General features: G+C 36.4%; 1 protein-coding gene across 1 annotated transcript; it reads right to left on the bottom strand.

The window, feature by feature from the left end:
- Window positions 1–315: 315 nt before the first annotated feature.
- LOC121317447 (protein LYRIC-like) lies at window positions 316–16,636 on the bottom strand. The gene is made up of 10 exons (XM_041253400.1): window positions 15,671–16,636; window positions 14,837–14,935; window positions 13,700–13,787; window positions 12,929–12,997; window positions 12,576–12,836; window positions 12,270–12,344; window positions 11,812–11,913; window positions 8,579–8,694; window positions 4,276–4,417; window positions 316–2,075 (listed from the first exon to the last, which is right to left on the bottom strand). The coding sequence occupies exons 1-10, from the start codon at window positions 15,983–15,985 to the stop codon at window positions 2,020–2,022; spliced, it is 1,323 nt and encodes a 440-aa protein (XP_041109334.1). The 5' UTR covers window positions 15,986–16,636; the 3' UTR covers window positions 316–2,019.
- Window positions 16,637–26,548: the final 9,912 nt, after the last annotated feature.

The following is a 26,548-nucleotide window of genomic DNA, read 5'->3' as shown; positions in this document are numbered from 1 at the left end:
GTTTGTTTTTTTCATAAAACATTAAGAATTCTAGTCAAACGTTTGTCACTGAATGTATTTAGTCTTATGTAATATTTATTTTAAAAAAGTTAGAAACAATGATTTTGTATACAGACAAACGTTTAATCTATGAATATTATAGATACTTATACGTCATACTGATATATATATATAATATATATATATATATATATATATATATATATATATATATATATATATATATATATATATATATTATATAATACACACACACACACACACACACACACACACACAACATTGCTTTTTTTATTTCTGTATTAATTTCTCCTAGTTTCCCAAACAACTGGTCATTTAGTTTGGTATATTTTCTCAAGGGAGCATGTGTTTGAAAACAAAACAGTGAAGGTATTACTGGTACATTTCTTACTAAAGGAAGCTACCCACCAGACGTGAAATAAATAGGATTGAATCATTTTTTTTTTGCAAATTGATGCTTGTCAACTACTAGGGCATTGAGCACGTGGTCCAGCTGGGTGAAGCAGTATCCAAAATGACAGAGGAAACAATAATACTTGCCGTTGAAAAATACCCAGAGCTTTATGACAAACGGCATCACAATTATAAACAAACAGATTTGAAAGATACTACATTGGAGTCCATTTCGAAGGAACTGTATAAGCCTGGTGTGTATGATTTGAAATACCATCGGAGAAGACACTCGTAATTTCTACATCATGTTGACGAATATGCACCAGTCTTGATAATAGTTTTGTCAATAGCAATTTCAAACAGTTGTATAGATCTGTCAGTTTTTAAACTTGTCTCATCGCTGCTGTGTCGCTTGTGGTGTGGATGATCATGTCGGTGTAAAAGTGTCTCACCACCAATTTAAAAAAATTGCATCACGTCTGGTGCGTGGGAGACTTTAAGTCAGAATTCTGAGAAAGATGCATTTTTAATTTTTTTATGGTAAGCTTCCATACTGTATTAGTAGCATGATCGCATAGCAACTGTTTTTTTTTTTCCTTAAATTTGAGGGGTAGTGAATCTGTCCTCCCAAACAATTTAACAAACAGTTACTCTCAGTATAGAGATTACAAAAGAGCAGTGATAAACGAGGGATTCGCCTCATTTATATTTCACACATCACACTGAAAAGCTATCTTTGGAAACTAAAAGAGAATTAATTTCTTCAACAGAATAAAAAGCTGCAGTACGTATTTGAACAAAGGTCATATTTAAACTGATTTAATAGGGACTGTATTAAATATCAAAAATGCGGAGAAAAAAAAAACCACAAAGATCTTTACACTATTACACAATTTTTTCCATGAAAGAACAGGCATACTGTTTCCCATCATTGCCATGCATATCTTAAACAAACAGAAGGGAGTGCATTTTAATGATATAAAATCAATGGCAGACTATACTACAAAAATAGAAAAGTTGCAGTGGTGTTTTTCCTGATGAACTAATTATTAATTAAGATCCCTATAAACACACATTAATACAGTAACTAATGGAAGAGGTGAAACAGATGATAAAAATCAACTAAACAAACAAGCTATTATTGAAACAGGGCAATCTGCTGCCATGAAAATGGACATGAAAACAAATATTCTGAAATGTATTTCTTTGCTTTTAACATATTTCTCACTATGACAAAATGGGACAAATGTATCTGGTTACTTACAGTAACTCCACTTTAACATAAACACAAAGGTTTTACTATCATGACAAACATGGTGACTCCTACAATACAGGAAGACACTACTGTTACCTTTGAACCAGTTTATTAGAAAACAAAATCCCAGCTGAATCTCTTGAGTTAATAAGCTCTGAGCAGTTGTATCTTCACACCTAGAAGCGCCAGTCTGATCTTTACTTCCTTACACTCTCTCACTTTCAAGTGTGTCTATGGCGTCCTGCGTGTTGGGCTGGGCAAAGTGCAGCACTTTTTTAAGCAGAGCCATTGCAGATAATTTAGCAACCACACACTGACTTTGATCCCTTGCGCTGTGCTGGAAAACTATATCAGGTTTCTTTCTTTGTTTTCTTTTTCTTCTTTCTTTCCTTCTTGGTGTCTTGACCTACGGAAACACAATAAAGAAAACTTGTCCTTAATTAATCTGATTAATGAGAAATACATATTTTGCTTCACTTTGCTTTTTATATTTATTTTTTATTAAAACAGAATTGTTTGGTGAAAAATGTAGTTAATTACCAGCCACTGAAAGAGTAATCATGCCTGCTCATGCAAATAAAGTCAAGAATATGTGAAGTATTTGCTCTAAGCATCTGCACTAACTAGGGGATATGTATCTTAAGAAAAAGAAACATTTTACAGGTAGGCTTGCTGAGCCTCATTTTTCCAAGCTTTAGCACTAGACATGAAATGTGGAATTTTACAATCTTTGCACTGTCATTTATTAACAATCATGGGGTTTCCATGCGGGTCGATTTGCACATTGTATTTTATGGTGGTACAGTTCTGAAAGAAAATACAAGATAAACTACGTACATAACAGCAGTCCTTCTGAAGTTCTTACAGGTGGTTTTGTTGTTTTGTTTTTAGTTCAATTGTAATTCCCGAACAAATAAAAACAATGTGCTTCCTATCTATGAGAAGATTTTGTTTTGGTTTCTCTTGCAAGAGAAATTACAAACAAGCAAGTTACAGTGAGAGAAAAAAAATAACCGAGTGGGATATATTGAGTTTTTACAGATATCAGATTGGTATTCTGAGATAACTTTTGGTGCAGAAAACCATCTACGTAACACTTTGGGACTTAACTGCCACACCAGCATTGTCCCGCCCCTTAACAACCACTACACACTCCTGATTCGCTGGTATTGTACTCCCCTGACCTTCCAACTCTCACCTAATAGGCTCTCGGTAACTGTCACCAATAAATGTACTGTAGTCAAACTAGGTCAGCCATGCATGCTGGTTTATACAGTTAGGCTACCGTATTAAAGAAAATAAGCAACAACGATACTTCTAAAATGTAATAAATCATGTAATAAAATATTACAGCTTTTTAAAATCGTAGTATTATTAATAAAGGTCGCCGTCGTATAACGGCCGCCCTCTTTTAAGCGCCACAGTCATTTTGATCAATTTAAAATAAACGCTACGGTGTCAAATTGAAGTAATACAGTGTATGTGTGTGTGTGTGTGTGTGTGTGTGTGTGTGTGTGTGTTGTGTATATATATATATATATATATATATATATATATATATATATATATATATATATATATATATCCAAACAAATTACATATTCAGAATAACCATCATAAACAGTTCTAAAACTCATATCCATATCCACATTTGGATAACCAAAAATTGTAGGTTCATGTAATCTGGAATCGTTTGTGACCAATGCCGATTATACAATGTGAATATTACTGTACCCATAAAATATGTGTAAATGACAAACTATTTGAACACTTTTAAAAACACTATTACAGTACATACACAGTCAGAGTAATGTTAAGGTCTACCCAGTAATTCAAGGATTGTATTATTTTTATTTTACTTCCATTATGTAAACAAGGATTTTACTGTATATGTACTATAGTTTACCCACAAACACATGCATACATTATACAGGATATGGTTTAGAGTGGCTGGATTAGAGAGGAGTATTACTGTACAAGTGTGGTACAGTACTCACTGTCAGTAATAGTGTGGTACAGTACTCACTGTCAGTAACAGCTTGGTACAGTACTCACTGTCAGCAATAGTGTGGTACAATGCTCACTGTCAGCAATAGTGTGGCACAGTACTCACTGTCAGTAATATTGTGGTACAGTACTCACTGTCAGTAATAGCGTGGTACAGTATTCATTGTCAGTAATAGCTTGGTACAGTACTCACTTTCAGAAATACCGTGGTACAGTACTCACTGTCAGCAATAGTGTGGTACAGTACTCACTGTCAGCAATAGTGTGGTACAGTACTCACTGTCAGTAATAGTGTGGTACAGTACTCACTGTCAGTAATAGCGTGGTACAGTATTCATTGTCAGTAATAGCTTGGTACAGTACTCACTTTCAGAAATACCGTGGTACAGTACTCACTGTCAGCAATAGTGTGGTACAGTACTCACTGTCAGCAATAGTGTGGTACAGTACTCACTGTCAGTAATAGTGTGGTACAGTACTCACTGTCAGTAATAGTGTGGTATAGTACTCACTTTCAGCAATAGTGTGGTACAGTACTCGCTGTCAGTAATAGTGTGGTACAGTACTCACTGTCAGTAATAGTGTGATACAGTACTCACTGTCAGCAGACACAGATCCAGCTAAGCTCTTGTACTCCATGTGTGTGTTTCCTGGAGAACCTCCTGCTGCCCACTGAGATGGGTTCACTGAAACACCTCCCTTCAGGTTCTCTTTCTGTGCTCTTCCAGACCCTTGCACCTGCTTTACTCGAATACAAATTTTATAACTCAGTCAATACAAACCTTATTCTATCTGCAGGAAGATAAAATAACCACCACAAGTAAAACACTTGTACAGCACAGTACAGTATTAGATGTGCACAGTACAGTATTAGATGTGTAACTCACTACTGAAATGCATACAAGAAGTACTTTGGACATTGTGTTCCTGACTACTTGACAGAAAAAAGACACATTAACCTGCCTGGTAATTAAAAACACTGGTTGGTAGGTCTCCCCTGCACGATTGCTTACTGTGTTTCCATTATCCATGAAACATGTACTGCTTATAGAACCAACCTGTTTTAATTTCATAAAGCACGGTTCTGTTGGGCCTGCACATTACTGTATTACTGTTCCTGGCCCAAAGCATTCCTAATATTTTTCATTATAAGATTCAACACTGTGGCACTGTATATGTATGCTCTTTCAAAGCTGCAGACCGACTGTATATATATGCCTGTAGTAAAAACAATGAAGCTGACAAATGGTTTCTGATTCAAAAACACTTTATATACAAGAAAGGTCTACAATACAGTCATATAAGCACAAGATTTAAACTGGCTTTGGACAAGGCCTCAGTATAGCTCAGTGCATATGTTTGTATTAGAAAGCATGGATATCCATGAAGTCAAATCGAAAGAGATGCAAAGACTGACAAAACTTTACAATGTAGGGTATTTATACCTTTGTAAACTTCCTCTGCAGGGGAAAGGGGGGGGGGGGGGGGGGGGTGTTTAATACCATGCTGTACCTAGCAGGGCGCATCCATCTTGTCTTTCAGTTCTCCTCCCCCATCTCACACTATCTCTGCTAATTTCCTGCCTTTTGGCGTTTAGCTCAGACGCCCATCTGTGACCTTGAGTTGAGTTAGACTACGCAAAACTGCATGTAGCTGGTTTTGCTGATGTGAAATGAAAAAACTCAAAACTTAAACATACCTTATAGAAACAATATAAAAGCATATTAAAGCAACTGAATTACTAAGCACATTAAAATGACTATAAAAACACATTCACACATATTTCAAACATAATGATTAAAAACAGCTTAACTATAAGACACACATAATGTAAAACGTATAATAACATAACTAATACCTCGTGCAGAAAGCAATCACTACATGACTCGTGAAAAATAAAATTAACATTATATAAAAACAATTACCAACATGGAGGTTTCATTGAATAACTCAAATGTGCACCAAATTATGTTTGTAAGTAGCTAATCATTAACTGTTTGATTTTCCATACACAAATTGGTGCAAATGATATTATGTAAAAGGCAAATCCATTAAGTTTCATCTTGCTGTCTAGAGCTTGACACCGAAATTAGGTCTTAATCTAATTTAAACATAAAATATATCATAAAGGGTTAAAAAAATTGTTTAAACAACAAATGTTATTTTAATTTGATTAAATCGAACTGTGTATCTGCATACTTTAAGCTAAGCACTTACAAAAGTACTCTGAAAAGCTAGCACAGCACTAGTAAGCAAAATTGAGACAAAAAAAAAAAAAAGAGAGCGAGACTAAGGGTATTCCTGCTAACCATAGAGGTACTGGTACTACTAGCTCTACTACAGATAGTGACTCATACATCATACAGTATATTTGGAAATTATGACAAAGCTTGATTTTGGTATTGTTTAGTGTTGCTGGTTTTGTTTGGGTCATTACAATAAAAGACAGATAATTGTACGGTTGTTTTTACCTCCAGAGAGCATTACAATCTCTTCACTTTGATTTAATCAAGTACAGGGAATATTCAATTATGTATTGACTTTCTGAATGACCTTACGTATTGACTTTCTGAATACTGCAGGCATCAAAAAATACATGTTTTCTGCAAATGCAACAATTTATGCAATGCCACAACCAATTTAGTTTACCATGTTTAGTGCCCCAATTGTATTGCAACAACTCACATGTATTGAAAAATCATGCACTTTATTTTATAATGTGAAATCTATTTTGAATTGAAATTGTGGGTAGATGTAAAATTCCAATTGCTCTACACCCTATGTAAGCATAAGAGCAATGCAAATTACTCAACACGCACAAATAACGATCCACAGTTATGGTAACGAGGGTCTCAATGAGCACATCTGTCTTTTTAGTGACCGCACTTGCAGTTAGGAGTACAGAGAGCAGTAGTCTCTGTATGACATTTGCGGAGCACAAAAATACAAACCAAAAAATAGTACGCCAGAGGAAGGGCAGCAAAGTCCTCTTGGTGCAGTGAAAAGAAAAGTTTTCTGAGAAGAAGCTGAGAGTCCTTACAGCTAAGGTCACTCGGCATGAAACACAGTTGTTTGGAAAAGCCCCAGCCAACATAAGTTATGCTAGTATCCTTATGAAATTATATGTACTGGCCTGCCGTTTTCAGCATGACATCCAGAAATTTGCACAGCACTCTGGAAAAGGTGGAATGGGCTTTCCCTCCAGACATTCCAACTGTGGTCTGAAAGGAACCAGAGGCTAAGTAGTGCACAGAACACAGCACTTTCACATGTGCAGAGATAGCGGTCCCTAGATTGCCGTTGGAGTCTAGCTCATCCCTCAATTCAGCTATTAGCTCTGGGATGACCTATGGAGTGAAATGATAAAGCTTGAGCCTCGCATCCTCCAGCATCCCAAACAAAGTGACCCTGCCATTGAATATGCAGGGTCTTCTTCGTCTTGCCCTTCTCCTTCGAACATGTTCCTGGCTCTCCTCAACAAGAGCCAAGTGTGCAGGTGTGTGCTTTTATACAGCACTTAGTTTACACCTTGTATAAGAGGTATAAAGTTTTGGAGGATCAGCAATTTCAGTGCAAGGCAAAATCCTTACATCACATTATAATGTTTGCATCTGTTTAGTATCCAGATTCCACCCATTGCATTTCAATATAACTGTAATGGATTAATGATGGCAAAGTGCTAATCTGACAGTGAGTGCAGAACAGCAGGTGAACACCATTCTTTACATACGCAGCGGTCCGGTGAAATCAGACTTTTCAGCGGCTAAACACGATTTATGGAAGCATTATGGGGCTTTTGCACCCACAAATCACTTTGAAATTATCCTTACATCTAACCCTGTATGTCTACTACCACCCGCCTTATTATTTAAGATACAATATTCTCTAAAAAGAAAAACTAAAAATCATATGAAAATACAGATGCTACAGATGCTTTTAAAGCCAGATAAATGAAAAGCTATCTATAAATAGTAAATAATGTTAAACAGTTATAAATTGCAATATTCACTGATTTTATTTTTATTTTTGAGCCAAGACCATGATTGCCCCTTATTATGCAATGTTTAAAATTGGCCAGTGCTAATTACTTAATTACTCTTTTGATCAGATGATTGGAGTCGCCATGTGGATACCATGAGTTATAGGACTAAACACTCAACTCTGGCGTGAATTTCTGATGGCCCTATCAATAGTGTGTAGGTTCTACTGCTGTTTCTATTTATAGTAGATCATTAAAAACATACCAGCTAGTGGTGTACCACTGTAATCTGTCCCCTCTAAAACTGGAATTTTAAATGACTTTGCATTTTCCAACTGACAATTGCAACAACTGCAGAGGGGACAAAACTTACAGCTGCACACCACTTCCATATTATTTAAATATAAAATATATACATGTGGCTAAAAAATTTTTTCTCTTTTTTTCACATGCAGGGGAATGTGTTTATATTCCCAAGTATTTGTGTAATGCTTTTGACTGATATTTCTTCTGCTTCAACTCTCTTGCATGTAAAAGCACCTTTAAATATAGTTGCATGAGCTTAAAGGGTACATAAGGACATCATTTACCATTATCCTCCTGCTAACTGGTAAATCCATCTCTGTTACATATGTGAGCAGGAGGATGATGGAAAATTAGTTCTGAGAGGTCCATACGGGTACATGTGCAGGGAATGCAATTTAAAAAAGTGGTCAAAATGTAAAAAAATAATAATAATTAAAACACACACCTTACATAAACAGTTGTAGCAACACATAGGAACATGTAACACAATAAAATAAAAAGGTCCTTATGTGCCCTTTAAGATGATCATGTGCGTTTCCTTAGCTTTTACAATAATAAAATACACTTAGACTATACGAATGTGGGAATTAGATTCCTAAAACCACAAAGACTCCTACCTGCTTCTCGTTAGCTGTCTGCGGTTGAGCCAGCGAGATGGACTCTCCTGTCCAGTTACCCCACTCCTCAGCAGGAGGGCTCCAATCAGAGTTTTGGTCGATGACAAAAGGATCCACTAGATTAATCGAGAAAAGACTTTAATGGCTTGCATAACTAGATTTTTTGTTAGTGTTACAAACCTTAACAAATGTTGTTTGCTTAATTGTAAATATCCATAAAAGATAATTTCTTGAGGAAGTATCCACTTCAATGCAGCCATGATTCTCAGTACTGAATTCATTATTGTTTTGCTGCCACTGTTCACATGCATTCATATTTCTTACTAGTTTTTTTTTTTCATTTTTTTATTTATAGTTTTTTTCAGAAATATTGGGGACACTTGCTTCAAACTGGGCCCTGTATCACAGAAAACACCTACAACTTGTGCTTTAGACACCAATTTGTTTAGGTTCAGAAGCAATGCCTCCTGGCAACAAGACCTCACATTGTTGACATTATCACATGTCCTTATGATCTGGGTCTGTCCCCTTAAAAGGCCTCCAAATGTTACTAACAAACAATCAGACAAACACAACAATACCACTCAAATCATGATTTATATCCCAACATCTCATGACTGAGATCTTGGAATGTTTGGTGGAAAGCCCTAATTCTTTCTAAAGTGTAAATAGCTGAAACTGTTTCTGTGTGCACCATAGAAAGTAGACAGCTCTAGTGCATGAAGTTAATTGTGACACTGGCTCACATTCTGTTTTTATTTCATTGAGCTTGAGTGCAGCCTTTTGTAGTAAATCATTCATCCCTATGAGGGAAATAACATTTGGTTCAGGCTTCCAGAGAGTACTTGATCTGTTGCTCTTTTCCACATATAGTACTATCTAAAGAATTCAGAAATCATGAATTCCATTCCATTACACCACAGGAACAGGTTTTCAGTTAGCAGAATTTCACTTTGGATTCTTGAAGTCTGAAAGGACTCTGAAATTAAGTTAACCATTGTCTAATGCATTCTTTCCATATGACAAATCACAGACACACAGAGGAGATTCCTAGACTCTTTCAACATTAACTAAATGTGTCTAACCCCATTCTAATTACAATGACTTCTCACAAGGTCAATAAATTCTGATATGTATATGTCAGCTTCAGATAAAGTACTTTGCAGCATATACAGCACAATGCAAGTGTCTTCATGTGAGAGTGCAATGGCATAGCATGAGTTTCAATATTTTGTGTAGCTGGGTCTCACATCGGCAGTGAGTGACTCTTTAATTTATACCTGGCTTCTCCTCAGCCTCTTTTAAAACCTGGATTCATGAAACAGGCCCCAGCGGGATGCTGCGAGGCCCAGACAGAAGGCTTCAGTTCACAGTTAAATAAAACTGTCTGGGAAAAGCATTATTAGTCACTCCATTCACTTTCTCTGCCAGGTTAATGATGCATTTGGCTTAATATGAGAATCTCAAAGTAAATCTGTGGTCAGGCCAGGTCTGTGCCAAGTCATGTCTCTCTAGCTGTGCTGAAAAATAGGGCTTCAGTTTATTTTCTACTCTTGATTTATTTATATGCAAGGCAAGTTCTGACAAAGGGCTGTAACAACAGAAATAACATGGTTAAAAAATAAGTATATTTACAGCATCAGAAAAATAATATTTGTGAGTCAGACCACTAGTGTCTATTTAAGAACAAGTAAAGTTGCTGAAGGCAACAGGGTTAAAGTCTACAGTTTTTGACTTTTTTTTTACAAAACCGAACCTAAAGGAGTATGAACCCTGTGTTCTTTAACATTCATATTCTTAACTCTAATTAGCTTTATTACCAATATTTACCGGCCCCCCTTTTTTTCAGATACGACACTATAGTGCAGCATCCTGTAATATTTGCTGTAGGCCACACAGTCTAGCAGTTCAGCCATTGGAATGAGTTTGAACAGATACCAGAAGGCAGCAGCAACTTTCCGTGCAAATTCTGTGAATCTGCTTATGGCCACATCAATCATTTGTTAGTAATGCATTCTGGAGTAGAACAGCTGTGCATATGCATTTTAAATCATGTATCAGAAATATTTTCCAGAAATCCAGTCTTTCCCTGTGTACAGATGTCACCCTGTGCCTTGGAACACCTCACCTAGTTTCAATGTTAAAAATCAAAGCAAAACAAACATAGCTGGTACCTTTTTCGCTCAAGCTGCACAAGACGACAGCTCTTACACAATAAGAGACATCCCCTAGACACAATGTATTAACTTGGAATATAATCTACCTTCCGGTTGGATTGAGAAATTGAGTTCAAATCTGGATACTTTAAAGCAGAAACGTTGTTGTTTTTTTAACATGTTTTATTGTTTCCTAACTGTAATTGCTTTCACTATATGATAAACAATAAAAAACTGTTTTTTTTTTATTTAACCAGAGCCCCCCCCCCCCCCCCACTGTCACAGATCCTGCGCGGGGAGGCAGGTTGACATACCTGCCTGCTTGTCCTGTTTCCAATACAGTACGCTTGCATATATTCTGTAGTTTTGTTTTCCCACTGAGCATCACTCTATACACAATATCCAGCTCTTCTTGCTAGATTACCAGGAGCAATGCCATGTGAATCACTATTGCACTGACAGAACTGTTCCTGTATGACATTAGGGAGCTCAATAAGCAGAGATAATCTGATGTCTCACTGAGGCATTCCTTTTAACTGCGACAGCTGAATATTTGATGCTAGAGAATATACTGTAGTTTAGCAAATCACATAACTTAAAACGTGGTTTAGGCACGTAAGGTCCCTATGTTAAAGCAAGTGCAAGGAATAATATCATTTTGTTGGCATTAAACCTAGTTAGAAATTAACAATATAACTGCTCCTTCTTGAACCTCAGTTGTTTCATACCAGTTATAGTGATACAATGTGTTTACTACTCATCTCAGATAATTTCTTCTAAAGCGATTGCAAAGTGGTATCGAACACCTCAGACTTGTATAACGTTCTCAATACTGTTGCCGTCTAAAACTACACACCTTTATTGTAACATGCCTGCAAGTACAAGTTTGTTCTGTATTTCCGACAGCCCACCACCACTGCCACCTACTGTCTGTTTCTAGAACTCCATATTCAGAAAAATACAGGGAAACGTACAGTAAATTCCACTGGTTACCAAGGCACAAATGTGGTCCTGGTATCCCAGGGCTGTGAATCTTCTGTTAGGTTACTTAATTGACGATTAAAACTTTTTCCTTACCTAATCCAAGCCAAGCTTCATCCACTCTGAAGTTGGGTAGCTTAGCACTCCACAGGCAGTGGGACGGACTAGTTTGTTGTGATGAGATACTGTCTGGACTATCTAAACAAGCAAAATTATTATTATCTTTTTAACCACACTTCACTTTTTGCCATGCACTTTATTTACTGATTTTACCACACTCTGGGTCCTGTTTACAAACCTTTAACACACGCTTCACATGCTTATTATTTTTCTAGACCAACGAAACTGAGACACCTTTCATAAATAAAAACTATAATTACTGGCATCATACAGTATAATGCTAAGTGAACACAGGTGGCATGGTATTTACTTTCTGCGCATGGAACTCTTGTAGCATCTATGGGAAGCATATGGAAAAATACATTTTCAGCCCCTAAGAGTTAAGAATAGACAAAGAATACATCACAGCCAGCATTTTACAGTAAATATATTACCTAATTCAGAGGAAAAGTCAGACAGAGTCCCAAAAGTCACAGGCTCCATCTTCGCATCTTTCACATTCCATGTTCCTAAATGCAAACCACAACATCACTAGAAATGTACTACAACAACAGTGCACCTCAGGTAGTACAGTAAATACTATGTTCTGTGTCAATCAACCAAAGGTTCTGGGTGCAAACTATCTTGGTGCAGACATTCACACTGTTTATATAACAAGCACAATCTATGTAAAAAGTATGTTTAAACCTAAAATGTTCTTGAAAATTGCTTAGTGGTTAGTTTCCATGAACTGTACTGACCTACATGGGAAAAAATATCCTCTTCTGGCACTCCTGGTGGCGCCCATTCCACTGGTCTCCGGCTTGTCTGCACAGCTTCCCAGGGCTTCAATTCCTTCCATACGAGGCCTTGCACCTTGCCATCAGCCTCCCCCCAACCCCCAGTGTCAGGGTCCACACTCTGAGATGAGGCCTGCCATTCAGTTTCTTTACCAGCATCATCATCCGACAGGATCGCTATGTTGCAAGCTAGGGCCTCAGGGGATACAGCTTTTGCAGTATCTTAGAGAAAGGGTGACAGGGTCTCTTAAATTAATAATGACATAACTAAATGGAGATCTTAAAGAAATGAAAGATCATTCATAGAGAACTACCCTTCTGTTTCATGCGCTCCTTCTTCAGCTGTCTCTTCTCTCGACTGCTGATTTTTGTAACCCACACACCTGGAATACAAAGCAGAAGCATTTTTTTTTTATATTCATTATTAACTTTTATATTATTAACTCTTATAAGTTTTAACCCCCACGATGATATGGTTTACCAGCTTTTGTGCTAATTTGCCTTGTGTTTTTTTTTTATCCATTCCTGTTTCAGTACCACTTTTTTTGGAAGAGGATGGCAACGCATGCATTACGTGTTTCTACAAAAGATGTACTCTCTCAAAGTAATATGTACAGATCAACAATATAAAAACAAAAATCCAATAACTGACAGAACTCAAACAGAAATTATGATTATAATCCAATCTATATTATTAGTTTTATTATGTAGAAAACTCAGTTTATAATTCCAATGTCTTATCTGGGAAACAGTCCTAAAAAATGATATACTGTATGAGCATATTCGACACTGGGACCAGTAAACTCATGTGTTGAACTGAGTCATTTTGCAGTCTGACATTTTTAGAGTTGATTTTTTATTACATTTTTTCAGTGTTGAAAGAGTACACTTTGGGAATGTATACACACAGGTCTATTTTTCTGCTAAAGAGAGATCACAGAAAGCTAAGGGCAGACTGTAGTAAACAGACACCAATACATTCTATTTTAGTGCACTGTTGAACATTACTGTGGTCAATGCAGCTTTTGAAAACAGAAGCAAACATTCTGTACAGAAATCCTTGCAGTCCACAGCATTTCACACACCCGCCTCTTCTTCGTCATTCTTCTCTTTGTCAGAAGCGTGTCCCTTTGAAAGCCTTTCTGCCACAAGCTCCGTCTTTCTCTTCTTTTTCTTGGGGTATACAAAATAAGAGCCGGTGAAGCAGATTGTAATACACAGTGGTATAATACTTGATACAGGGCCTTGATAATCAAATAATTGTTGTTTTAATGTTTTAGTCCCTCACTTGGGGTTTATAGTTTCGATTTTCACGTACCAATTCAAGCTATAATGAAAATTGGTCAACTGACAACCTCAAACCCTTGATAAAAAAACAACAGTGTTTACAAACCCCAAGTTGTCTCAGTGTTCGGCAGTATAGGCTTAAGCAGTGTGGTGGCAGCTTTGTAAAATTAAAGCCACAAGGGGTTAACATTTATTGTACAATACCCATGATGAAACTTGACCAAGGAAATCATAGTACACAGTTGTGAACTGAGTCAATAATCTACAGTGATATTGCAGCAGTAAAAAGTGAACACCAGCAATTAGTTGTCCTCTTAGTAAAACACAGAGCAGGTATACAGGCTTCTGTGTAAGCAATTCTGTGACAGCAAAAAAACAGCATAGTGAAGTAGGACTAATTCAATAGGGGGTTACATTTTTGTCTTCCACTTTTGGGTTTGTGTTTTGACTGTAAGCTTTCAGCTATCTGAATAATACCCCAGCAGTAAAACATTTACATTTCACACTTTAACCACAGATCAGACCAAGTACTATCGCAAACTGCCTGTATCCTTCCTGCAATAGAAAAAGTACATGGTACTTTAAAAACGATGTCTACACCCCACCCTCCTCTGCCAAAAGTTGACCAGCGTTTTATATTAATTATAAATTGTGCTGCAGTTTGCTAAATGTTGTCTGTGGGGACTAAGCAACCGAAACCTGAACAGGAATACCTGGGGAGGAATACTGAAGTATATATAACTAAATGCTTCTGGGTGTACAGTTTTGCATTAATTTTCAGTGTGACATTTTTAGAAAACTTTTTTTTTTTTTTTTTTTTTTTTTTTACAAAACAGGGACAATTTGGTTTCTTGGAGTAAGTCACCAGGGAACCTTGTCTCTGGCACACAGATAACCTGGCTTCCTTCCAGACAGTGCTAAGCAGCTTGTGTTACCTTCCCTTGCTTCTTGTCAACAACAGTGGTGCTCTGTGTGATGTCCTCCCTTGATGCTCTGGTTTCTGGAGCAATGGGGGGCTGTCCATTCACTGATTCCTGGAAAGTGAGGTACAGTTATCCATTTAAACAGTTACTTATCTGTACTTAAAACTTTAGAAGACCAAGTACAGATGTTTCTGCTACAGCTGGAGCCCTTTTCAGTGTAGTGACCTCATACAACTATACAGCTTGACTTGATTCCTAACATTCCAACTGTCTTTTAAAACGACCATGTGGAGGAAAAAGCACACAAGATGATGTATTTATTGCTGAAAATACCTACATGGAACATGGTCTGAAAAACTGGAAACCACCCTTGTCATATCACTGGGAAAGCTCTCTGATTCTGCCCTGTACACTGGTGTCAAAACTATTCAAGTCACTCATGTTTATGAATGGCACGTCAGTTCTGTCTGAAACACATGTTCACTCCACTACATGATCCTGGTCACCAGGGACAGGCAAAGGGGAGCTGTGTTACAAACGAAAGGCTTAGCAAATGTCACTGACGTTCAAAACTATGACTTTTTAGTGCTATTTTTACAAAAGTACAAATACGCAATTATTTATTATTTAATGTGTTGTGTTCTCCATACATAGCACAACAGTACGTATAATAAAAATACTAATACTAAAATACCACTACTACTACGACTATTAGTACTACTACTACTACTACTACTAATAATAATAATAATAATAATAATAATAATAATAATAATAATAATAATAATAATAATAATAATTTCTAGCAATATATGTAAAATGAACGACACAGCTGTCACACTTTACCATCCCCTTGTCTTGTCTTTTTTTCTTTGTCAGTTCATCCCGGTGTCTCCTCTTTCCGTTAATTTCAGCAAAGTATTTGTTCTGTACCATTTCTTCAATTGAAAGGTCTGTGCTGTAATCAACGGGAAAGGTGGGCGCGGTACCACGCTGGCCTCTTTTCTTGAGCAAAACAATAACAAAGAAAACCACACCCCCCAGCAGAAGAGAGACCAGGGCTAAAAAATGAGGAAGCTGTTGGACAAAATCTGGAAATTCCGAACTCTGGGAAAACTGCTCCATGGCATCGAACACAAAGCGAAGAACTGGATGTAACATTATTCCTGTCTACAGACGGTTAGTGTGGTGCTTTATTGTTTTTATTTCGAAAAATACAATGCAAGATGGTATTCTATGCACTGTACGGTTCTTCTTGTGTAGCGCGGCTGGTTTGTCGTGTGCACCGCTTATTAATATGCTAAGAACAGAATTTAATAGAGGTGCAAACAAACGCTGATCTCGTATTTTACAGCATGTTTTAAAAATCAGTCAAATGTTTTATTGTTAGTAGAGGCTTTCAAGAAGTTTTTTCCTTGTTGGAAAAGTGCAACACTGTAAACTTCATGGCTTGTCCAGACAAGATTTTTTTTTTTTTTTTTTACGCAAATCAGAGTCGAGTACCAACCGATTAATAAGTCAATAAACAAAGCTAAATTGCGTAAGTTATTTTAATGAATTTGCGGAGCTTGAGGGGTTGACGGTGGCCATCAAAGCTCAGAACAAACCGTTAGCAAATGGGTTTGCGTTAGGTGTATTCTGAGCCCTGATTGGTTTATCGACATAATTTGTAACACACAAAAGAATACATTATCAGAACAATCTTCAGCTAAAGCCCCGATTTATGCAGTGGTGACCAAAATACCGTGTACTTTAACTGCAAATTATTTACACAGACATTGTTATTGACTTTGGGCTGAAAAGTTTACTCAGCGTTCTAATCTTATATAGCAAGCGATGTAGCTGTACACTGTAAACCCAAATGTTTAAAAACCGAATACAAAACTTAAAAAACAGTAACTTTATATTAAGACCAGAGACTACAGCTTGTTATAGAAAATATTTTGATTACACAGACTGGAAAATACTATCATTGCATTAAATAGGAATTGCTATAACATGTATTTATTTATTTATTTATTTATTTTTATTTATTTATTTATGTTTTGTAGATTACTGTAAATGAACACCAGGTGGCGCAAGAGTTAAGCAAAAGGGATAAAACACAATCTAATAACCAAAGACAGAATACTATACTGTACCTAAGTAAAACGTCCAAACGACAGGAGTCCCACTTTTGTATCTAAAGTATTGCCGAGGGCTACAAAAGTCTGACTCTTGACTCAAAATGGCCCTTTAGCAATATACAGTACAGTTTAATGGGGAGAGGGTGAAATGCAAGTGTGTGCAATTTACTGTACCTAGATATAACAAGTTTTAGTCTTGCTATATGATAAGAAGAATACAGTGTTTGACATAAACTATACTATTGTTACTTATTTTTCTCATTAGGCCTTGTTATATAGAAAAAAAAAATCCAAAAGGGTTTGTACACAGTACTGCCGTTCTCCACCTAATAAGGCTGTCACTGAAGAGCCATGCTTTACATTTCATTATAAAGAGAGCAACTGTTCTTCCTGTTTCCCACAGTATGGATGGAGCAGGAATTAAATTGGACATTTCACAGTGAAACAGCCAACCCTAATGACAGATAAGCAAAGGGGGTTATAGACATCAGAGTTAATGCTGAACCACTGGCTTGAGAAATGTTACAGGCATTGTGCCTGTGATGCCTTTGAAAAACTCAAACTTTGCATTCTTTTAAAAAATGTTTTATTTCTGCCAAAACACTGTGGCACACTCGATTGAGTCAGTCTTTCATCTTGGGTTCTGGATGGGAATCTGGCCCGTGTCGAAGTTGCCAAAATCACTTGAGCAAGATAGGCAACAGTGGTCCTTTGAGCACAGAGTGAGTCGCTATTTCTTACAGAAATATACTAAGTAAGACTTTGTTCTGTGACTGTACAATATCCTCAATTTAGGGTGCACAAAAAAGGATAAAATAAATGTGCACTAAAGTGCACTACAGATTCTCTATAGTAAGCCATTATTGCTTGCTGTTTTCAGTGTACCAATGCATCGCGTTAGCTTAGAATCCATATCACTTAAGCTAGCAGATCATTCTGGTTCACGCCAGCATTAGACTCTGTGATCTTGTACTTGCAGTAACTAATTAAATGAACTCCCTAAACTCAGTATATTTTCTAATTGAATTAACTTTCATATAACAATAGAGAGCATTGAAGCAAACTGTCATTTTAAATATGAATTACTGGTTTCAGCACAAACTTCCCTGTATTGATAGGAGCACATACTGTATGCACATATGAATGAAGTTAAATAAATAAATGCAAAAACTACTTTAGCTTTCCTGTTCCAATTACATGCTGCACATTTCCCAGCTAAATCTAACCAAAGTTATTGAATTAACAAATGCTGTTGAATCATAAAATTCTATGTAAAACTGATATTCCTGAATAGGCAGTGAAGGCTTTACTTTGTCCCATTGAATGAACCATGCAGCAAAGGGTATCACACAGTAGTTAAAGTTAAAGTTACTCAGTTTTTCTTTTGTGTATTTCAGGCAGAAACAGTACAAAAGTAGACAAAGTGTTTTATTTTTATTATTTTTTAAATCCCTGCCATTGTATTATCTCTGCAATAAACAAAGTGGCAAAAGGCTTTTACCATGGTTTACCACAGCTTATGTTTAGTAAGGGTTAATGGTAAGGGACAGCTTTTTCTGCTGTTGTTCTAGTACTTTTCCTGTACCTGGCCAGTGCTATTTGTCCTTAACTGGGCACTCAGTGTTGTAATAACTGCCTTGTTATATTATCCAGGTTTGTAGAACTCAATTATGAAAACAAAAAAGCAGACACACACAGGGCACGTACACACTGGGCAGTGGGAAACTTTTGGAAAGTATAATCTGTATGAGAACATAAATACAGCACCTAGTGCACACTTAACCTAGTTTAAGTTTAGCAATATTAATTAGCCTTTAATAGTAAATGTTGCAATTTATTACAGCATTTCTCAAATCTCTAAATGCATACAAAGAAGGCTTTAGGCTTCTACTCTTTCCAATTGAAAGTTTAGGTCTCACTGAAGGAACATGTTTGAAATTAACAAGACATTGGGCTGTTAATCACATGAATTGCATGAACTGATTCCTGAACTCTAAGGCTAAGCAAACACAAAGTCACTTTGTGGCTTGGAACTTGGTTTCAGGAGGCTAGATTGCAGGTCACTGCATGGCACACCAGAAGACACTTGGGGTTTGATACAGCAAATTGCCTTAAACTAGGTCTCCTGTAACAAGGTTTTAAGCCACTGTTCCTGAAAAAGTGGCTTTGTGTTCCATCATCTTATGATTTATAATTACAATCATGCTTTTTTTAGCCAAATTCATGTTCAATCCTTGGCCAACTATATATATATATATATATATATATATATATATATATATATATATATATATATATATATATATACACTTCAGTTACAACTTGTGAAGCCCGAGGATTATATTGCGTCTTGTGAATGCATAAAGTGGACTATCATTATGCCTATAATGCTGCAAACTGAAAACAACAATTAAGGATTAGGCAGCAATTCAGAATAATTCACCTTATTGTATTTTGGCCACGTAGCACATCATAGTTTTTAGGTGATCATTTATTATCTCCACAATACAAGGGTGGTGTTAATGTCAATATGTCTGTCAACCTGTGTCTGCCCCAGGCAGAAGCTGTGCAAACAGTTACAGCATTTCACAGGCTGGTCTTGTACTCATAATTGGCATGTACTGCATATTTATCACAGGCTACAGAGTAACACATAATGATTTACATCAGCAGGTTTCATCTGAATTTCTGCTGATCCGACAATCCTGGAGTGGCCATGACAGTTAGCCCTGGGAACACAAACCTGGTTCCAGGAGACGTAGTTTGAGGCAACTTTGCTGTATCAAACCACTTTTCATTTTTAATGATATCAGTAGGACAACGTGTGACAAGTGATATGTAGTCTTAACTGTAGTACTTAACTGTAATACTTTAAAGGTTTAACAGGTCCAGTGGTCAAAGTCCAGGGTTTCTAACCAGCAGGTCACCAGTTCAAATCCCACCTCTGACTCATTGTGTTACTCTGAGCAAGTCACTTAACCTCCTTGTGCTCCATCCTGCGGATGAGATGTTAAGTTACTCTGCATATAATGCACAGTTCATAGCCTACCTCTGTAAAGCGCTTTGTGATGGTGGTCCACTATGAAAGGCGCGATATTGTTATATTAACATATGGGGTGTGGAGCTGTTACTGAGAACCCAAAGGAGTAATTGAGTTACTAGTATTTGCAGTGCAATATATTGTATGGTTATTTATGCTGACAGTGGTTTTCTGGGAAAAGCTGTCTACCACGGTCGCAGTCCCTAAGGAAGGTATTTTTGAAAAATGGCAACACAGCACAGACACATTAAACATGAAGCTGAGTAATTCATGTAACAATTGAAAAACATTCTAACATTTCTCATTAGTACAACTGGTTACATGCTTAGAATCCCAGATGAGACTAATGTGGACTGGGGCATAACAGGTGGGATTATGTGCCTTTGAACCAACAAGGGAACATTTGCAATTCTGAGCGTTCTTCTATAACAGGTCAGGGGTTATGTTTACCCTTGCATTTACAATAACTACTGCATTTCCTCTTTTAAAGAACCTGCAATGGAAGCCCATTGTACTGCCATTGTACTGGTATTGAAGATCATTGGATAAGGGAGTGTCTCTGAATTTATCCCCAAGCTTTACTGCCAGATGAAACAAAATGTAGGTTGTGTTCCAGGAAGAAGGCTTTACAATCTAGATTATTTCTGGATTTAGAGGCTTTATTCTTGTTAATATTTTCCAAGTATCCCATTGATGCAAACAAGCTAAAGTAATCACCTGGGATCCAAAAGTAAATATATGCAAACCTGAAAGCTTGGTCACAAGTTGAAATTGGCTTTTGCAAATATGACTTAAGACTGTTAAAGTAAGACCTTAAAGAGTTAGTAGCGGGGTCCCAAAAAATATAACATTATACTTCCCCACGTGTTGCTACAGCTGTTTAAATAATGTACATGCAATTTCTCTTTTCATTGTTAACATCCTGATAACTTTTTACACTCATAACTTTAAAGTCTGTGTCAAAGCTCTTTTCAAAATGGCTGCTCTAGTGCACTGGGGTTTGAGATCTGTCCTCTAAATCAGGGTTTCCCAATCCTGGTCCTGGGACCCTGTGCCTCCTGGTTTTCATTCCAACTGAGGGCTTAATTGCTTAAATGATCCCTTAATTGAACTAATCATTTGCTTTTTAGATCTTTTTACTTGTTCTCAGCTCCTAGAAAGTTGCAGATTTTCAAGTTGCTTATAAAATCTTATAGTTAACTCAAAATCTACAACTTTTTGGAAGCTGAAAACAATGAAAAAGGTCTAATTATGTTGTGCCAAAAATGTTATGCATATTTTACTGTTAATAAATTGTGCCATAAATATTGTCTCTGTCTACACGTTTCTGGTCCAGCAAGGTATTGGTTAGGTTTATAGCTTACAGGTGCCTAGACATGTTTTGATCAACGAGTGTGTGCTTTGAATAATGAGGCCTCACGATATACTATTAATTTTACCCAGCCAACATCAAGCAAAGATAAAAAAAAGTTTTAAAAAACACAGCTTCCCTTATAAAAAAAATGAGCACAGTACATTTGCGTGGTATTTTTGTAGTTATTCCATGCTTTTATCAGGGTTATACCATGGTTTGCAATGTTTTTTTTACTATGCATTACCATACATCTCTGTGCTTTGCCATGCTTTCACTGTGATTTTTTTTATTACACTTTGCTATGCTTTTATGGTGGGAAACGTTTATAAGAGTTAGACTGAATGAGTTACAATATACATTTATGAGAGAGTAACACAGTTATAGAACATGCTTACTTATTTGTATATAAATATTTATATAACAATGGTTGATCTTATATTTTATCTATAGGAGTCTGATAAAAATTGTAAAAGTGGATGTCACAATGTAAAAAATGGCTTGCAGTACCACTTCTGTATTTCATTAAAGGGCTCTGCCCAACCCCGCACAGCTGTTATTAATGAACCATTTTCCCTCCCAGGCAGTAATGATCAAGCCAGAGGATTAGGTGACAGGCTCTGCTTATTTGGAATAAAATTAATTGCAAGAGCAGTTGTGGAATTATTTAGCCAGGATATTCAGTATCTCATTGCAAGTTTTGGATGGTACCCAGCGTAACCACTTAAGTGCTATATTGGGTTGCTAGACTTGGCATAAAAGTATACCAGTGCAATAGGAATTTATTCAAATCGGACAATTAACATTTACATATATTATCAAGACTTGATTCTAGATATGTCACAATGGGTTTTTTTTATTCATTTATCTTTGATGTATTTTGTATTGATTTCTTCTCGTCAATGCAGTGAACAGCTGTCAGCTATTCTGAAATAGTAAAATAAACCCAAAACGAGCAGAGCAGAACTCAGCAAGAGCAAAAAGGCTCAGATTTAAATGTAAATGAAACTATCTGTAAAGTTATTCTTGGTTATAAAATACTTACTTTCTTGCATCTTTTATACATAATTTAGTCCTGAAGAGGTGAGATGAATATGATTGTGGCAGGGCTCATGCCCTCACCTGTAAATAAAGTATTATGTTTGATTATAAAAAGTTTATACTTTTACAGAGAAATTATAATTCTTGCGCAGCAGGTTATAAGGTGTTGATTGACCAACTGATTATCAATGACCCTGGCCATATATCAATTTACCAGAATTACAAATTCATCTATTGCCACTAAATATGGTATGTTTCATGGTGCAGACTTCAGCTGCATGCACACCAGTTGCTGCGACTTTAGAATGTCTGTATCTGCATTCTGGTTCTATGTAAAACACTTGCCCAATAGCTGTTAAGAAATGGAATAACGCCCTTGGTCAATCCACAGTAAGATAATGTACCTTGAAATGAAGTACTCCACCTCATAATGTACTGCTAAATTGGGCATAACACAAGCAGTAATACAGGTGTCGTGATACAGTTCCATCCTCCTCAATCCTCATAGGGAATTAAATAGGGAATGCAAACTGGGAATTAAATGTATTTTTCCTACACTGTAGTTCAGGGGTGTCCAGCCCTGGCCTTTCCAATCCTTAGGTTTTATAGGTGTCTTTACATCGTCGTAGCTGAACCTCAGTTGTACTGAATAAAAATCTTTTTTTTTTTTAATATAATTCATAAAACTGTGATCCAGTTGCCTTTTGTGCAACATGTGGCCCTACTCGACATTTTTTTTTAAAGATTGTATGATGAATCACACAGTGGTTTGTTTAGTTTATATCAACCACATCTCAATTACAGTAGCTCCACCTCAAAATGCAATTTTAACTAAATACCCACCTTCTATGCTCTTTAATTAAAACATTAAGTGTATATCTACTGTATATTTTATAAAGCAACACTTATTTGTATTAATCTCTTAATTTGTGTGTTTAATATTGGGCGTCTTTATGTTAAATCCAGTTGTAACCACCATTGTTATTATAACATGTAAAATGGCAAGTCCTCTACAGTCCCTGAAACAAAGTTCTCATTAAGGTGGGGTGGATGCTGACTCATACTGGGTAAGCCCTGTTTTCATTGATACGATATTGTCTGTTTTACAAGAGTACAGCTCTTGTAAAAGTCTAATGTTTTCCCATGAGAACATACACACTAAAAGAAAACTAAGAAAAGTCAACAAATGTGTAGAAAATCTGATGTTTTAGGTAAGCAGTATAACACATTTAGAAATGCTTCAGACTGGAGAGTTTGGTACTTGCAAGTACTGTATAAGGTTTTTGAAGGTGAGGTTTTAGACCTATGAAGGCAAAGCTTACACCATCCCCAAACATTATAGGATGTGGCCACTGTTGGGAAATGAAGTAGACACTCCATGAGGCAATGATATACCAAGGTGCTAAACCATGTGCTTTGTCACGATAGACTGTAAAGCTTTTAATGCCAAGAGAGTTTAATAAGGGGATGGTGATGGTTGTCTGACTACTGTATGTCAGAGCAACAGTGTCCCAAAGTGAAATGGCAAACCTCTCAGAAGAAAATGTATAGTCCTTCTACTTGTGGTCAGAAGACATTGGTAGCTGATTAAAGGGAGCTGGTTGCAGTGAACTGTGGCAACTGTAAGGAGTAAATCAAATAACCCAAACAGTACTGTTGAGGATGTGCAGTGGATTTGAGAAGCATGATAGGGGGAAATGGTCAACTGACAGATGGTTGTAGCTTACAGAATAATGTAATCCATCTCTGTACACTTTTATTTGATGTTCAAATTAGCAGTTTAGAAATAAGAGCTATAAAGAAACTGCTGACGTAAAATGACCTAGAAAGTGAAACATACAAAATAAAAACATGTCCTTCAAATAGTGTTTATTTAAAAACTTCACGTTTTGAAAAAACATTTTCAGAGAATGGAAGTGTACTACAGGTATGATTTATGGAATTACTTTATTAACCACTGCTGGGTATTTTGCCTGCATATGATCAAACTTGATCAAGCATCCTAGGTATTTTGTTAAAGTTCTTGTAACATTAAACCACAAGGATTGTAATTGTTCTACAGTTCTACACCTCTCTCTCTTCCTCTCTCTCTCTCTCTCTGTCTCTCTCTCTGTCTCTCTCTCGCAGGATACCGATCCCACTTTGTAAAGAATAAGTCTTTTGTTCTTGTCAGAGTCAAAGCTCAATAAAAGAGATAGAGCCTGGCGTAGCTTGAATGGATTATATGGCACTTATATAACTCAGTTTTATGCCAGATTAGACAGAATTACAATGATAGGATATGCCAACATCAGCACATTATAAACCCTTATAAAATACACCAATAAAGAGCAATATGCTTTAGGTTCAACCTGGGGGTCAATCGGCATCTTAAAAAAGAAACACGCATTAGTTGTGGTCGTGGGGCAGTGGTTGGAAACTCAAGCAAGCCTTAATGAGTCCTGTGTTCATGATACATGGAAAAGGTACAGAACGTTGCTTGGTGATTTTTAGCCAAACAATGTCCAACTGCAAAAAGTTTTTTTTTTTTTTTTTTCTGTTTAACTTTAAAGTAAATGCAAATAAGTCAGACAAAAAAATGATACACTCGAAAACAGTAATGGGCCAATTTTTGTGTTCTGTTTTTTGGTTTTGTTTTGTTTGTTTTTTTAAGTCTGCATGTATCATTTGAAGCACTTTGTTTAATCACAAGGTCTTGTATTTTAGATAGTTCTACAGCAAAAGCTGCACCCGCCTAAAATTGTTTGTCAAACTTGTTTTTTTGCTCTTTTCTGATACATTGTTAATAGATTTTACTGGGGTAAAATTACTTTAAATAGAGTTATTAATTTGAGTAGCAGATTTGAACAAGGCTTAGTTTTACTGTTATTCTCATTTCCACGGTCCTATAAAAATGAGTTAGTTACATTTGAACTAAAGATGACTGCACTGCCTTATCAACTGTTAAACAGCAATACACAATGTGAAAGCCAATGTCCACCATCGTAAACTGAAAAATGGCAGAAATATTTTTGGAAAGCTTTCTGAACACGTTACTAAATTTGGAAACCCAAGTGACAAGTTTCAGTCAAAAAATACCTGTTTCCTCAAGGGAAATACCTCAAGAGTGTTTCTTTTTTTTAAACACCTTTTGTGACTTTTTTCTTCTAAAAACTAAAATAAATCACCACAAGCATAAATATACACATACAAACAAATGTGCCTTATCAGCACTGCACCGGCACTAAACTAGCACCATCAGTGACCAACCTGCTTTTAAACCTTCCTACAAAAACACAGTACACTATACCAGTAATACTAAAGATATGAAAAAAAACAAACAAAACATGGCCAGCATATTGAGATACCTGAAGCGTGATGAAAATTGTCAAAGAATATCTCGACTATAAACCTTTTATTCATGGCATCAGATTATCTGTGAAAAACAGGAACTGTTAAGAAACGTGTGAATGAAACAACAAGGAGGAGTCAGGTGAAATCATTTATTGTATTTTTGTTTGGTTTTGATGAGTACGGGATCAGGTTTCTTCTCTGTGACACACAAAGACTCTGGTCAGTATTTCCATTCCTGGTTTTCCACTAGGAGGCGCTCTGTTACCATCACATGCAGCAGTAGGACAGCTGCTTGGCATGAACTTCCCTTGCACAACATTTCTCCAGGTGATTCCTCAGGTATATTAATAAGCATACTTTCAACACTACACCTGCCACAGCTTGAATTGAAACCTGACCTTATCCACAGCATGAAGAGCATGCAAAATATAATGACAAGGATACTTTGTTACCAAACAGTAGAATTAATTTAAAAGGTCATAATAGTTCAACATGATAGCATACATAGTGGTGCTTCAACTGACAAAAGATGCTGCGGACTCAACATGGAAAACAAGTTTGATTGATTGTAAAACTACAAAACATGGCGTAATATGCATATATGTGGATTTGTTAGCAACAAACGGTCCCTTTTCCACCTATTGTATTACAAGTAATCTGTTATGTGTAGTATATTGTGAAGCCTGATTTAACCGCTCAAGAATTACACTGAGACTGCTTCAGGGAGCCATGATTTGTGTGATAAAAATCATATATGATCTGAAGCATATTTTGCATGCCATATATATATATATATATATATATATATATATATATATATATATATATATATA

Source organism: Polyodon spathula, chromosome 6 (assembly GCF_017654505.1).
Source record: "Polyodon spathula isolate WHYD16114869_AA chromosome 6, ASM1765450v1, whole genome shotgun sequence".
NCBI classification, from domain to species: Eukaryota; Metazoa; Chordata; class Actinopteri; order Acipenseriformes; family Polyodontidae; genus Polyodon; species Polyodon spathula.
The sequence above is the reverse complement of the archived record's forward strand: the minus strand, read 5'-3'. Positions and strand labels throughout refer to the sequence as shown.